The sequence below is a fragment of the Phocoena phocoena genome, chromosome 11 (assembly GCF_963924675.1).
Source record: "Phocoena phocoena chromosome 11, mPhoPho1.1, whole genome shotgun sequence".
Lineage (NCBI taxonomy): Eukaryota > Metazoa > Chordata > Mammalia > Artiodactyla > Phocoenidae > Phocoena > Phocoena phocoena.
In genome coordinates this window covers 20,207,064-20,221,825 of record NC_089229.1, presented here as the reverse complement: position 1 = coordinate 20,221,825, position 14,762 = coordinate 20,207,064, and the positions used below count along the sequence as shown (strand labels likewise).

The 14,762-nt window shown below is 36.9% G+C and overlaps 1 protein-coding gene across 1 annotated transcript; it reads left to right on the top strand.

Moving 5' to 3' along the window:
• Nucleotides 1-2,838: 2,838 nt before the first annotated feature.
• SPIC (Spi-C transcription factor) lies at nucleotides 2,839-14,626 on the top strand. The gene is made up of 6 exons (XM_065888040.1): nucleotides 2,839-2,902; nucleotides 4,910-4,935; nucleotides 5,521-5,614; nucleotides 7,287-7,399; nucleotides 8,878-8,986; nucleotides 13,869-14,626. The coding sequence occupies exons 2-6, from the start codon at nucleotides 4,933-4,935 to the stop codon at nucleotides 14,294-14,296; spliced, it is 747 nt and encodes a 248-aa protein (XP_065744112.1). The 5' UTR covers nucleotides 2,839-2,902; nucleotides 4,910-4,932; the 3' UTR covers nucleotides 14,297-14,626.
• The last annotated feature ends 136 nt before the right edge of the window (nucleotides 14,627-14,762 follow it).

Here is a 14,762-nt window from a genome sequence, read left to right as displayed (position 1 = left end):
CAGTCTTGCAAAATTATTTGTTTATTAGGTTTTCAGAGGTCTTACTAAGATTAAGACCCACTTCTTAAGTCCCCTAAGGAATCGAATTATTTAAATAGAAACTGCAAAGAAAGATAAGAGCTTGAATTTGGTCTCCTTTTCTTGGGTTCTGAAGTTCTCTATTCTCAGAAAAAGCAATTTTTCTCCTGAAGCTTGGCACCATAGGATTTAGACTCCACCACATCTGTTCCTTACAATTTTCTAAAATAATATCAGTTGCCACTGAGGACAATGAACTTCTGCAAAAAAGAATCTGTTGATCAGGGATCCTCTCTGTAGAGCTCTTGTTACTCAACTCATTTCTAGAGTGAACAGAAACACTAATGACCACCCCTAAAAAGATGCTTTGTGTGTGTATTGGGTACAAGTGTCTCAAGAAGCAGTCCTTAGATAAGAAGGCTTTGAAAATATTTACAATACAGTAGGAGTTCCTAAACTGGGCTCTATTGGCCTGACTGAGAGAGTTTGCCTGAAAATGTGCTGATGGCATTTTCCTGGAGAAAGAGCTCATCATAGCTTTCATCAGGTTCTCAAGGAATAGGAGCCTTACTCTCTAGAATGCTAAAAGGACAGTGTATCATTTCGTTTTTAAGTTGCTGAAAGCATTTTCATACTTTATCTTTACAAAGGGCTCAAAACTGCATTTTTATTTTTCATCTGTAATATAGAATTGTGCCCCCAAAACATCATGTGCTCATTGGTTTTGCTCAACTCTTTTTCAGGGTCCATTTATTCATATCTTGCAGAATAAAACTTTGGAGACACCTGTTGGGGAAAACGTTGGCTTAGAAAATTGACTTTTTTCCATTGATTTCAAATACATAACAAGCCTGTACTACTATGAGAATCTGCCGGGTGCTATGAAGTCTGCCGTCGGGACTAAGAACCCTAGTCCAATGGAACCTAATCTGCGGACATAGGGCTCCAACGTGGTTGAGAGCACGTGCATGAAGTCATTTGGGCCTAAATCTGGACCCAGCCCAGCCCATTTCTCACTAGCAATTGGACCTTAGAAAAAAAATCATGAAATGTCTTTGATCCTCGGTTTAGATTCTTCATCTGTGAAATGGAGCTAAGGAGGTAACTACTATCATATGTGATGTTTAGATTCTTTTGAAAAAGTTTTATATTATTTTTTGGCTTGATGTGTGTATTGATCTGGATCCTTCCTCCTCCCTCTCTAACTTTGCCTCTTGGACCCCACACTCATTTTGCTCCAGCTGCACTGGCTTTCTTGTTTGTGCCTTGAATAAACCAAACTCATTTCCACCTAAGGCTCTTGGCGTCTGTTGTTTCTTCTGACTAGAGGTGCTTCGCTGCATTTCTGCTTTTCTTTTGCTCACTCTTTCTTATCTTTGGATTTCAGCTCACACACACTCCCTTAGAATTTTTGTGACCATTCACCATGACTATATACACTTACTATGACTGTTCTCTTACTGTTTTCTCAGTACTTATTGTTAATAACACTTCTCTAGTTTGCTTTAAAAAAAAAAATCATTTTTCCTCACCAGAACTTGTTCAGTGCTGTGGTCCCTGGACTCAGGACAGTGTCCGGCAAAGAGCTCATTTATATATATATTTGTTGACTAAATGAACCAAACAAAATAAAGTGGCACGAAAAGGGCGTAGACTGGCAGGGCGTAGATGGTACAGATTAAAAACTCATCAACATTAGCGATTTGGTTTTATACACTTTTTACTTAAACATCTACATTTCAGAAGAGGGGATGTGTGTTTACATTTGCATAATAAAACTCGGTCAAAAAAGTAATTGGTGTAGAACAATAGTCCCATATCAAAGGTGAGCTCAGATTCCAACTATGCAAAACAGAAAATCTCTCTCCCCACCCATAACATTTACAAAAAATTCTTAGGTGGTTTTCCCCCTGGCTAAATGTGACATCTATTAAAATGACCGAAGGTTACAGTTACTTAAGGGTGTTGCCTACCTGCGCTTCAGAGAGGAAAGTTATTTCCACCAGGACTATACCTAAATGTTAGATTGGCCTCTGATGGACAGGTAAGATAAAATAGGTAAATGGGCAGATGGATGGGCTGGGAAGGAAGCATTATAGGTGGAGGAAGTCCCCAATAATTTCCATCAGAGCCACCAAAAACCATCCCAAATAAACCTTCAAGCTAAATAAGAGGACTGGACCTGGTCTATAAATGCAGCAGCTTCAAGCATGTCCAATCAGATCACTACCCAGAAGCTTCTCCTGTTTTGGAGTTGTTACTGGATCCAGGTAAGAAGGGAAGACCATAGCATGGATTCATTTCCTCCTCTTAAATGCATGGTGGTAAGTAAGATTAAGGCTGGAATGAGGAGCCTCGAATGCCAGGGCAAGGGTCTGTGCCTTTAAGATCTCTAAGTAGGGCGATCAATGAACGACATTAGAAGTAAAGTGGTTTGAGAGGAAAGAGACCAGAGTGAAGGCTGTTAATAGTTCAGGCAAGAAAAGCAGCGTAGGCTCCAGAATCAGGGGAGAAATAATAGGAGTAATAGAAAAAGAAAGGTGGACAAGGGTTGTATAGGTCAGAGGTGCCCAGTGGGGCTGTGTAGGCCGGAGGAGCCACAAATTATGCTCGGTGGCAGGCGGGTTTCATGGGATTTGTTCTAATGCTTTTGGCCCATAGGATACAAATATTCTGTGCCTCTTCAAAATAATAGCCTCTGGTGTCCACTGGCCATATCATGAAATAGAAATAATGAAGGCACTGTATCTTTAAAAAAAAATCCCCTTTGTAGCACTTCCTTAAAAACAGTACTTAATGAAACTCTGCCAGTGAGCTCTTGACAGTTCTGTCTTATTTCTGATATTAATGAAACAACTTGGTAAAGGGCTGAAGTGTCTTCCTGGTAAGTGTTTAGTTTATGCTTTTCAAAATTCTTTGTAATAAGTGTTAATTTTCTTCTCTGGCCTAATGAGTGTTTCTCATTGACTGCCTGTTCCAATACTAGAAATATTAAGCAATTGAAGTGATCAATAATGTTTTCAAGCTTTTTTCTTCCCTTTGGGTTTGCTACTTTTAAGAGTCATGATAGTTTTGTGGGGTATTTTAGTCAAAGGGAGTAGTCTCATTTAAGTATTTAATTCAAAGTACAACACTCACCTGAGTATGTATTTGCTTCGGTGCTTATGAGCTGAGGCATAATTAATTGAAAGTTATTGACATGGCCTTTTAAAAATATATGTACTGATAATATTCATTAGGCACTATAGCCCAAAATGTGATTTATGGATTTTCTTCTTTTTTTTTTAAGTTTTTGCTAAATTCTTCAACATCTCCCACATGGAGAAGCTGTATTTTTTTTCAGTTTTCTTGAGATATAATTGACATATAACATTGTGTAAGTCTAAGGTGTACAACATGATGATTTGACATACATATACACTGAGAAAGGATTACCACAGTAAAATTAGTTAACACATTCATCACCTCCCATAGTTACCTTTTTTTTATGGTTTTTCTTCTCATATTCTCTTTTAAATGACATAGTGATTTCAAAGAGCAGAATAGAATTTCGATGTTTGACATATTGTATCGCGACATTATGGATATGTATAATAATAGCATTGGATTATATCATCTAATCATATTATGCAGTGTTAAATATTAAAGAGTAAGCTCATTGTTTTTGCAGGATAAATGCTAAAAACTTGTATAAACAGAGTTGCTTCATGTGCTAAATGAAAGGATAAGCAATGTGGACCCACCACCCGCTCTTTCTTGTTCTGTGGATTTGTTTGTTTTGTGTAGTTCTATAGAACATAAAGTTTGAAAACATTTAATGTGGGTCAGTATGATAATTGTTTATTTAAAACAAAATCTACATTACTTACAGAGATAAGAATGTAGATAATGTAAAATTATAGACCAGAGTTCTTAACCTAGGATTTTAGAAAGTCCACAGACAGTTTTCATAGAGTACATTTTATTTGTAATGTAAATTCAAATTTCATGAGAGAAAAAGCATGTCTTTCACCAGATTCTCAGAAGTCCATATGACACCAGGAACTTAAAAAAAAAAAAAAAAAATCACTGTTATAAATGGAGAGCCATGCTAAGGTAAAAAAGATTTTGATTTCCAGAACTTTTTAATACTTTAATATTTAAAAGAATTTAAAAATACTTAAACATACTCAAATTATTTCTATATTTTCATATCAATATAGTTTGTGTAATTAACTCTAGCTATTTTGTTTATTTTTTAATCTCTTTTTATTGAAGTATAGTTAATTTACAATGTTGTGTTAGTTTCAAATGTATAGCAAAGTGATTCAGTTATACATAGGTAGCTATTTAACATTTAAGAAGTTTTGTAGGACATCCCTGGTGGCACAGTGGTTAAGAATCCGCCTGCCAATGCAGGGGACATGGGTCCGAGCCCTGGTCCAGGAAGATCCCACATGCCGCGGAGCAACTAAGCACATGGCGCCACAACTACTGAGCCTGCTCTCTAGAGCCCGCGAGCCACAACTACCGAAGCCTGTGCTCCTAGAGCCCATGCTCTGCAACAAGAAAAGCCATCGCAATGAGAAGCCCGTGCACCACAACGAAGAGTAGCCCCCATTCTCTGCAACTAGAGAAAGCCCACGCACAGCAGCGAAGACCCAATGCAGCCTAAATAAATAAATAAATTAATTAATTAATAAAAAAAAAGTTTTGTGATGACAGAAAAGCAAAAATAAATTTTTGTAGGAAATTTCTGTAGAAAGAAAATTTGTACTCATCAAAGAGAATTCAGACGGTACTTTTGGTTTATATAAGGTATATTCAGAAAATAAGTAAAGTCTTTTAATTCAGAGGCAAATTAAATAGAAACACTATTTAATTTTGTTTTTTAAATATTAATCTTTTTCAGAATTGTCAATTTATTAATGAAGCATGGTAAGTTGGCATATAAAAATCTTTACTCTTCCTCCATTTTGAAAATAAAATATATGGGCTAGATTAATAAGGGTATGAAATGGTTTGCAAAACAGTTCAATTTTAGGTCTTGGAGGCATGCTTTTGAAATTAAGAGCATTTCATTTTTAAATAATGATTCAGATTCTGTTTGATTAAAGATATTTCCCTGATCCCTTTTTCCAAATCAGTCTCCTGCTATATAACTCCTTGCTAAAAATTTGTAAAATGTTGAATACTGTACTATAGAATGAGGCTGCTCTCTAAATACTATGTTACAGAGCAATGGATCTCAGCCAGGGTTGATGTTGTTCCCCAGGGTATATTTGGCTATGTCTGAGACATTTTTTGTTTGTCACAACTGTGGGGGTGCTACTGGCATCTAGTGGGTAGAGACCAGGGATGCCGTTTAGCACCCTGCAATGCACAGGGCAACCCCTCTGCAACAGAGTCTTCGTCAGTCTAAAATGTCAATAGTGCTGTGGTCGAGAAACCCTCCTTTATATCAGGAAAATTAAGTTCTACTGGTAATTTCCTAACTCCAGAGTTCTGCAATTGTTCTAACAGGCTTGTGTTGAACAAGACAAGCTGGGTCAAGCATTTGAAGATGCTTTTGAAGTACTGAGGCAACATTCAACTGGTGATCTTCAGTACTCCTCAGGTAAAGATGTCAGTCCCCTTCTGCTGGTAGTTTGTATTTGTTTATCCCACACTGTTAAATTGTCCCTCTCTGCTTTCCTCTCCCCTTTTGTAGCCCCAAGTTTGGTTTTGTTTTGTTTAAATTTATTTATTTTATTTATTTATATTTTTTGGCTGCCTTGGGTCTTTGTTGCTGCACATGGGCTTTCTCTAATCGCGTCGAGCAGGGGCTACTCTTGGTGGTGGTGCACAGGCTTCTCATTGCGGTGGCTTCTCTTCTTGTGGAGCACGGGCTCTAGGCACGCGGGCTTCAGTAGTTGCGGCACACAGGCTCATTAGTTGTGGCTCACGGGCTCTAGAGCACAGGCTCAGTAATTGTGGCACACAGGCTTAGTTGCTCTGAGGCATGTGGGATCTTCCCAGACCAGGGCTCGAACCCGTTGGCAGGCAGACTCTTTTTTGTTTGTTTGTTTGTTTGCGGTACGCGGGCCTCTCACCGCTGTGGCCTCTCCCATTGTGGAGCACAGGCTCCGGACGCGCAGGCTCAGCGACCATGGCTCACAGGCCCAGCCGCTCCGCGGCATGTGGGAACTTCCCGGACTGGGGCACGAACACGTGTCCCCGGCATCGGCAGGCGGACTCTCAACCATTGCGCCACCAGGGAAGCGCCCCCAAGTTTGTTATCTATATCTGAGAGTCTGTTTCTGTTTGTATTATTTTTTAGATTCCACATATAAGTGATATCATACAGCACTTGTCTTTGTCTGACTTATTTTGCTAAGCATAACACTCTCTCAGTACATCCATGTTGCCACAAATTGCAGAATTTCATTTTTTTTTATATAGCTGGGTAATATTCCATTGTGTATATATATACCACATCCTCTTTATCCATTTGTCTGTTGATTGGGCACTTGGGTTGCTTCCATGTCTTGGCTACTGTAAATAGTGCTACTATGAACATTGGGATGCATGTATCTTTTTGAATTCGTTTTCATTTTCTTCAGGTATATTGAATATATCCAGGAGTGGAATTGCTGAATCATATGGTAGTTGTGTTTTTGAGGACCCTTCATACTGTTTTCCATAGTGGCTGCACCGATTTACATTCCCACTAATAGCATACAAGGGTTCCCTTTTCTCCACATCCAGGCCATTTTGACCTGTGTGAGGATATTTCTCATTGTTGTTTTGATTTGCACTTCTCTAATAATTAGTAATGTTGAGAATCTTTTCATGTGCTTATTAGCCATCTGTATGTCTTCTTTGGAGAAATGTCTATTCAGGTCTTCTGCCCATTTTTTGATTGGGTTGTTTATTTTTTTTGATATTGAGTTGTATGAGCTCTTTATATATTTTGGATATTAACCCCTTGTGAGTCACATCATTTACAAATATTTTCTCCCATTGTGTAGGTTGTCTTTGTTTTGTCAATGGTTTCCTTTGCTGTGCAAAAGCTTTTAAGTTTAATTAGGTCCCATTTGTTTATTTTTGCTTTTATTTCTTTTGCATTAGGAGACAGATCTGCCTATGTTCTTTATCCTAAATAAATTTAACATCTCAATATAAAAATGCCAAGAGCAATCACATATGTAAGCATATAAACATGTATAAGCATCTCACACACACACATACACACACACACACAAATATAAACTTTGACTTTGTCAGTTTCTTTCTCTGTTTTTAAATAGATTACAGAAATTACCTGGCTTTCATCAACCACTGTTCTCATGTCAGAGGAAATTCCAACAGCTATGGTGTGCTGCCCACAGAGGAACCGGTCTACAATTGGAGAACAGTAATAGTGAGTACTTTTACCAGGGGACCAGCATCCCTCAGTAACAGGCAAATTTCCTATTTGTCCCAGCCTTCCCCTTGGTGAATTTGACGGTCAGTGTGGGGGACCATCAATGCTGTCAAGAAGGAAACTGTGCTTTATCATTGTTCTTCATCTGACTTCAGATGGGTTTCAATGATTTCTATAGAGGAGGTATTTTAGGGTTCTCACATCAACGCTTCTCCTCAGTCCATCCGAAAAGCTGCAGGAAAGTTACAGATCCCCTAAAACGTTCCCTGCACTGGCTTTACCCACAATCTTGTATTAACCTGCTCTATTTCCCCTCCCAAGCTCAGAGCTAGCTATGTGTATTGGACCAATTCATTTCTATTTTAGTAGCCTTCTGCAAACAGGAGTGTCCGCACCATCTACCTCTCCTTCCATGTGTTCTTTTACATTGTTTACTTTCTTTCTTTCTTCTTCTTCTTATTTTAATTTATCTATTTATTTATTTTGGCCATGTTGCGGCATGTGGGATCTTAGTTCCCTGACCAGGGATGGAACCCATGCCCCCTGCAGTGGACGCGCCGAGTTCTAACCACTTGACTGCCAGGGAATTACCTGCATTGTTTCCTTGATGTGTCCCTTTTATCAAGTAGTCTTAATGTGGTAGAGTATAAATATTAAAAAAAGTGTTTTTTTCAGTTATTACCTTCAACCATAGTATGTCAAATGTCCTTTTTCTGTCCCTGTAAATTATACTGTTTGGGCGTCTCCAACAAGACATTTCTTTAAACAGGGAGTTTGGGTTTTGCTTTAACCTCTCTCACCTCCCCTTAGGGTTGCCAGGTAAAATATAGGATGCCTAATATTCTTATTTGCTAGATCTGGCTACCCTATTTCCACTTCAGCTTCCATCCCCAGCATACACTGCACAGCCTCTTGTGGTGGGGACTCCTTACCTGCTGGGCAGCCCTCCTGTATAGGGAGGGCTCAAGTCCACCCCCTTCCACCACCATGTCTAGTTAACCCATGGAGGCCCACATTTCCTTGCCATATGTAATGGTAGGAACTCAGCCTGCTTCTTCCTGCCTCTCTTGCCTCTGTCCTCCCTCAGCTGCCATCTTTCTCCTCTTATTTTCTCTTGCCAGATGGGCATCCTCTTCCCTTTTTGCTGGCACCTCAGTTTCTACTAATGATTCTTTTGGATCTTTCTTGCTGGGCATTTTTAGGGGAAAGGAGGGAAGCAACCCACTCTCCTTTCTCATAAGGAGGGGAAGATACAGAACTCACAAAGCCTCAGATTACCCTCTGTCCCTTGGCCCTCTCCATATATGTGTTTGATGCTAGCTCTGCCCTGGGAGACAGCAGTTGAAGGTAGTGATTTTCAGAATTCGAGAGATGCTGAACACTGTTTTTGCCCTCAGCTTTTGACTTTGGCCACCAATCAAAAGTGGGGCCACACGGGAAGTCCCACTTAACATCCTGATACGTTATTTATATAGAACAGTGCTGCGGACCTCTATTTTGAAGGAAATATTCATCAGTCTCTGCAGAACATCCCTGAAAACCAGCTGGTGCAACCTACTCTTCTCCAGCAAAAGGGAGGAAAAGGTATGCGGATCCATTACTCCTTGCATAGGTAAAAGAGTCAAATCTTCATCAAAGCGGCTTTAAGGGAATTTCATATCTGAGTTTGGAATTGATTTGCAAAATATTCTCTTCTCACAGTTGAGAGTAATTTAACTCTGACAGACAAACTACTCCAAGCTGTTTATCTTGGGTGAGCTTTCCTATAGCTTCATAGAGATGTTGTAAAGGTGCAAAGTGTCACTTCAGTCAATTAAATCTGTATTCAAGAATAAGGTGTAAGATATGGAGAACAAACTAGTGATTACCATTGCGGGGAGGGGCAGTATAGGAGTAGGGGATTAAGAGGTATTATGTATAAAATAAGCTACAAGGCTATATTCTACAACACAGAGAATATAGCCATTATTTTAGAATAGCTTTAAATGGCATATAACCTTTAAAAATTGTGAATCATTATATTGTAAACCTGTAACTTATATAATATTGTACATCAACTATACTTCAATAAAAAAGGAATGAGGTATATAAATTTTAGGTACAGAAGGGGGAACTTTTCCGTAAATTATTTTAGCAATCTTATTTCAACTGTGAAGCCCTCAGGATAGAAATCATCTCTATTAAGTTCTCCACAAACTTAATCATCTCTATTAAGTTTTCCACGTTCCATAATAACTTTATTTCATAAATTTGAAATCCTGATTTCATAAATGAAGATGATCTCATCTAACAGGTAGGCGAAAGTGTTAAAGTAGGATAATAGCCTCTGTTGGCTAAGATGTGGGCCACACACATTCACGTGCATTATTAAAGAGAGTATAAATTTTTACAAAGTTTTGTAAGGCAATTTAGCAATACCTACCAAAATTTTAAATGTTCATATCTTTTGACTCTTAGTGACTATATAACTCACTCACTGGGTTGATTATGTGAGCCTGGCCAGATCACTTACTTAATCTTCTGTACCACAGTCTCCTTATTCAAAAACAACCAAACAAATAATAATAATTGTACAGACATTGTAAGATTGCTATAAAAATTAAGTGAGAAGATCCACGTAAAGCATTAGGCTCATAGTCTGGCACTATGGATATTTCCCAAAATACCTTAGATGCATGTGTGTGCATATATATGTATTAGGATGTTCCTTGCAATGTTGTGTGTGATAGTAAATTACCTCCGACATACAAGGACATATAAGATGCATCCCAATTTTATACTGTAATTTAAAAAATGATACCTTATCATAGCTACTGAAAATTATTATTTTAAAAATTTTTTATTTTATTTTTTAGTTGAGGTATAGTTGATTTATATTATTAGTTCCAGGTTTATAACATAGTGATTCAAAATTTTTATAGCTTGTACTGCATTTTTGTTATAAAATATTGGCTATATTTCCTGTGCTGCATAGTATATCCTTGTAACTTATTTCTTTTATACATAGTAGTTTGTACCCCAATCTTGCTCCTCCCTCCTTCCCTCTCCCCACTGGTAACGACTTGTTTGTTCTCTATATGTGTGAGTCTGTTTCTATTCTGTTACATTCATTTGTTAATTTTTTAATTTTTTTGGTTTATTTTGTAGATTCCACATATAAGAGATAACATACAGTATTTGTCTTTCTCTGTCTGACTTATTTCACTTAGCATAATACCTTCTAGGCCCATCCACTTTGTTGTAAGTGGCAAGATTTTATTCTTTTTTTAATGGATCATATTCCATTGTATGTATATATACATCTTCTTTATCCATTCATCTGTTTATGGACACTTAGGTTGCTTCCATATCTTGGCTATTATAAATAATGCTGCTATGAACATTGGAAAGCATGTAACTTTTCAAATTAGTGTTTTCATTTTCTTTGGATATATACCCAAGAGTGCAATTGCTGGGTCATAGGGTAGTTCTTTTTTGGTTTTTTTGGCCGTGCCATGCGGCACGTGGGATCTTAGCTCCCCAACAAGGGATTGAACCCGAGCCCCCTGCATTGGAAACGCGGAGTCTTAACCAGTGGACCGCCAGGGAGATCCCTGGTAGCTCTAGCTTTAGTTTTTTGAGGAATCTCCCCACTGTTTTCCACAGTGGCTCTATCAATTTATATTCCTATCAACAGTGTACAAGGGCTCCTTTTTCTCCACATCCTTGCCAACATTTGTTATTTGTGATTTTTTAAAAAATTATAGCCATTCCGACAGGTGTGAGGTGATATCTCATTGTGGTTTTGATTTGCATTTCTGAATCTTCAGCGATGTCGAGCATAAACATCGCACAGATTTGCATGTGCCTGTTGGTCATCTGTACGTCTTTGGGAAAATGTCTATTCAGGTCTTCTGCCAATTTTTTAATTGGGTTGTTTGTTTTTTGATATTGAGTTGCATGAGCTATTTACATATTTTTGATTTTAACCATTTATTGGTTATATCATTTGCAAATATTTTCTCCCATTCAGTACGTTGCCCTTTTGTCTTGTTGATGGTTTCCTTTGCTGTGCAAAAGCTTTTAAGTTTAATTAGGTCCCATTTGTTTATTTTTGCTCTTGTTTCCTTTGCCTTAGGAGACAGATCAAAAAAAATATTGCTACAATTTTTGTCAAAGAGGTTCTGCCTAGTGCTTTGTTTCCTTCTAGGAGTTTTATGGTTTCTGGTCTTAAATTTAGGTCTTTAGTCCATTTTGAGTTTATTTTTGTAAATGTGTGGGAAAATCTTCTAATTTCATTCTTTTACATGTAGCTGTCCATACTTAAAATTATTTTAAATGAATATTTTTTGAGATAACTAGTTTTGTTCTTATAAAACAGTATACTGTATCCTAGAATTGTAAAAGTCTAACTATGCAGTAATATTCTAATCCAGCAAGGAATAATGTATAAAATCGTATAAGTAAAGTAAATCTACTGAATATTACTATTGAATATTAAATAATGGTAGTAATTCAATATGAGGCCAATAACACTTCTACCTCTGTCACCTATTTTTTTTTTTAAACAAACAAACCAACTAGTTACTAAGTCCAGGGTGTGGCGCCTGTATCTTTTCACTGATGTTTCGGCTGTGGATCTTTGCCATTAGGGAATGTATCATTTACCATTTTCTGTTTATAGAGCTTAGTCTTCCACCTGAGATAGTGATACATTTAAAACAATGAAATTTCAAAATAATTCGGGAATTCATTATTGAGAGAAAAATAGTACATGCATAAAAATAGAACATATATAGTTATTAAAGAGAAAAAGGAATACTTTAAGTATTGAAACAGAAAGAGCTCTAAATACATTTTGGTTTTTGTTTTAATCCTTTTTAATCCCATAATTCAAAAGTAATAATGCTCATTATTAAGAATTCAACTGATTCAGAAGTATGTAAAGAATAAGTGAAAAAATGTTCTTCCTTCCCATGCTATGGCCCACAAGTAACCTTTGTCAACAGTTTAGTATTTCCTCTATCTATAGCTAATCTCTATATTGTTCTATGATTTTATTTAAGATATATTATACACTGGAAAAAGTACAAAATACTGTGATACCATTTTTAATTTTTAAAGGATATGCATATGTTTATATAGGCAAAACAAATTATTTTCTAGAAATATGTAGGATTGGAGTTTTTACTTTCCATTTGTGCTTCTGTTTGAATTTTTTATCATATAATACTTTTAGTTTCAAAAAGTAAAAATTTAAACATTTTTTTCAAAATTGAAAAACAAACTTTTAAAGATGAGAATCCATTATAATTGATTTGACCACTGGGTGAGAGCCAGAGAACTTCTTTAAGGCTGTGACTTTAATTCATGATGTATTTTTTGGTAAGTCCCTTTCATTTCTCAATTCATAAACTCAAGATAATATAACGCAAAAGATAATCTTTGTAAAAGCCTTTGAGGTTTTTGGATGAATGATGACAGATGCATGAGTATTACACCCCAGAGACTGTTTAAAGCAGTTTGAGAATCCACTATTTACTTTCTCAAGGGGAAAATGGAATTTGGCTGTGGAGCTTTTAGCTACTGACAGATCTGGTGGGACATGGTATTTACAGGCCAATTCAGAAGTCACAAAACCGGTTGTCACCTTTGTTCTCCAATCCACCAAACAAGCAAAAACCATAGCAACAAATCTTCCCAAAGTTTCCTTTTTAGTTATTCTGAACTATAAAGGGCTATGCTCCTAAAAGAGATTAAAAACTCTGGCAGTACCATTTTATTTCACTGCAATGAAAAAATACCACAATGCTCACTGTCATTGCTCACTAATAATGTCAAAATGTCATGAAGGTATTTTGGCATTTCGGCTCTGTTTTTTTTCTCTTCTTTATTTTTTCAAGTAGTTATGCAGAACCGGAGTTAGCATTTTTACATGTCTGTTACTGATTTCATTTGTATTTGCACACGGTTTTACATTTTGCAAAATACATTCACCTTCCTTACCTCATTTGACTTAACTTATTTGAATAAAGCCCCTTCAAATGAGTTGTCTTTTGGAAATGGCTTTTGAGACTTTTCTTTAAAACCACTAAACTTTGCAGTCCATTTTGCTCAGTCTTGTTGTTCTGTAGACAGTTTAACATACAACATAAAATTAGAAGTCAAGATTTAACTGTGACAAAAGACCACACGACAAAAGGGAGACTCAAGTAGAGAGGTGCCATGCTTCCCTTCTCCAGTGAAGGATGGTACAAAATTTTGGACAACTTCCCTAACAAAGGTTCAGTTGAAACTGCAGTAGGCCAAATAGACCCTTGCTTTTCAAGTCCCATAAAATGATACCATAAATGCATTCTAAGGGGTGAGTAGGAAGAAAACCAGTCCCAATCAACTTTGAATTCTGTAGTCACTCAACAAACGCTTCCCGAGGATGTTCCTTGTGTAGAGCCATGGTGAAGTATGACATTGTTTTCCTCTATTTTAGGCAGGAAGAAGCTCCGACTATTTGAATACCTTCATGAATCCCTGTGTAATCCTGAGATGGCATCTTGTATTCAATGGATAGATCAAACCAAAGGCATCTTTCAGTTTGTATCAAAAAACAAAGAAAAACTTGCCCAACTTTGGGGGAAAAGAAAAGGCAATCGGAAGACCATGACTTACCAGAAAATGGCCAGAGCACTGAGGAATTATGGAAGGACTGGGGAAGTCATCAAAATCCGGAGAAAGTTAACTTACCAATTCAGTGAGGCCATTCTCCAAAGACTGTCTCCATCTTATTTCTTGGAAGAAGAGATCTTCTACTCACAGTGTGTTCAACCTGATCAAGGATATCTCAGTTTAAATAACTGGAATGCAACTTATAATTATACATATGCCACTTACCATGATCTAAGTCACCCTGATTGCTAAATATACTCTTATACATCAAAATTTTCTGGCATCAGAAATCCCTACAAGTTTTAAGATTTTTCTCTGAAGACAGATACTGAAAAACAAAACAAAAAACCCAAACTTCATTATTGCTATCTTTTATGAAGTAGCATATAATCTATACTAACTTGGTGAAAAATTTTGCCAGTGAACAACTTTAAATGATCAAGTCCCATTTGAAAATATAGACTAAATGTCCTTCCTTTTACTATTGTCTATGTAATACTTCCTTCTAGACTAATAATGCTAGTGGAGATGCTTTGATTTACATATTGATTTAAACATTATTTTCCTGTCATACACTCAGACAAAAAAAAATCATTCTAACATGTATCCAACAGCTTTAGCAACAAAACAAAAAATGATTGCCTGTGATAGCGTTCCTGCTAAATTACATTCATGGCTTTAAAAATTTCAGTGACTAAAACTAGAACTACCATATGAT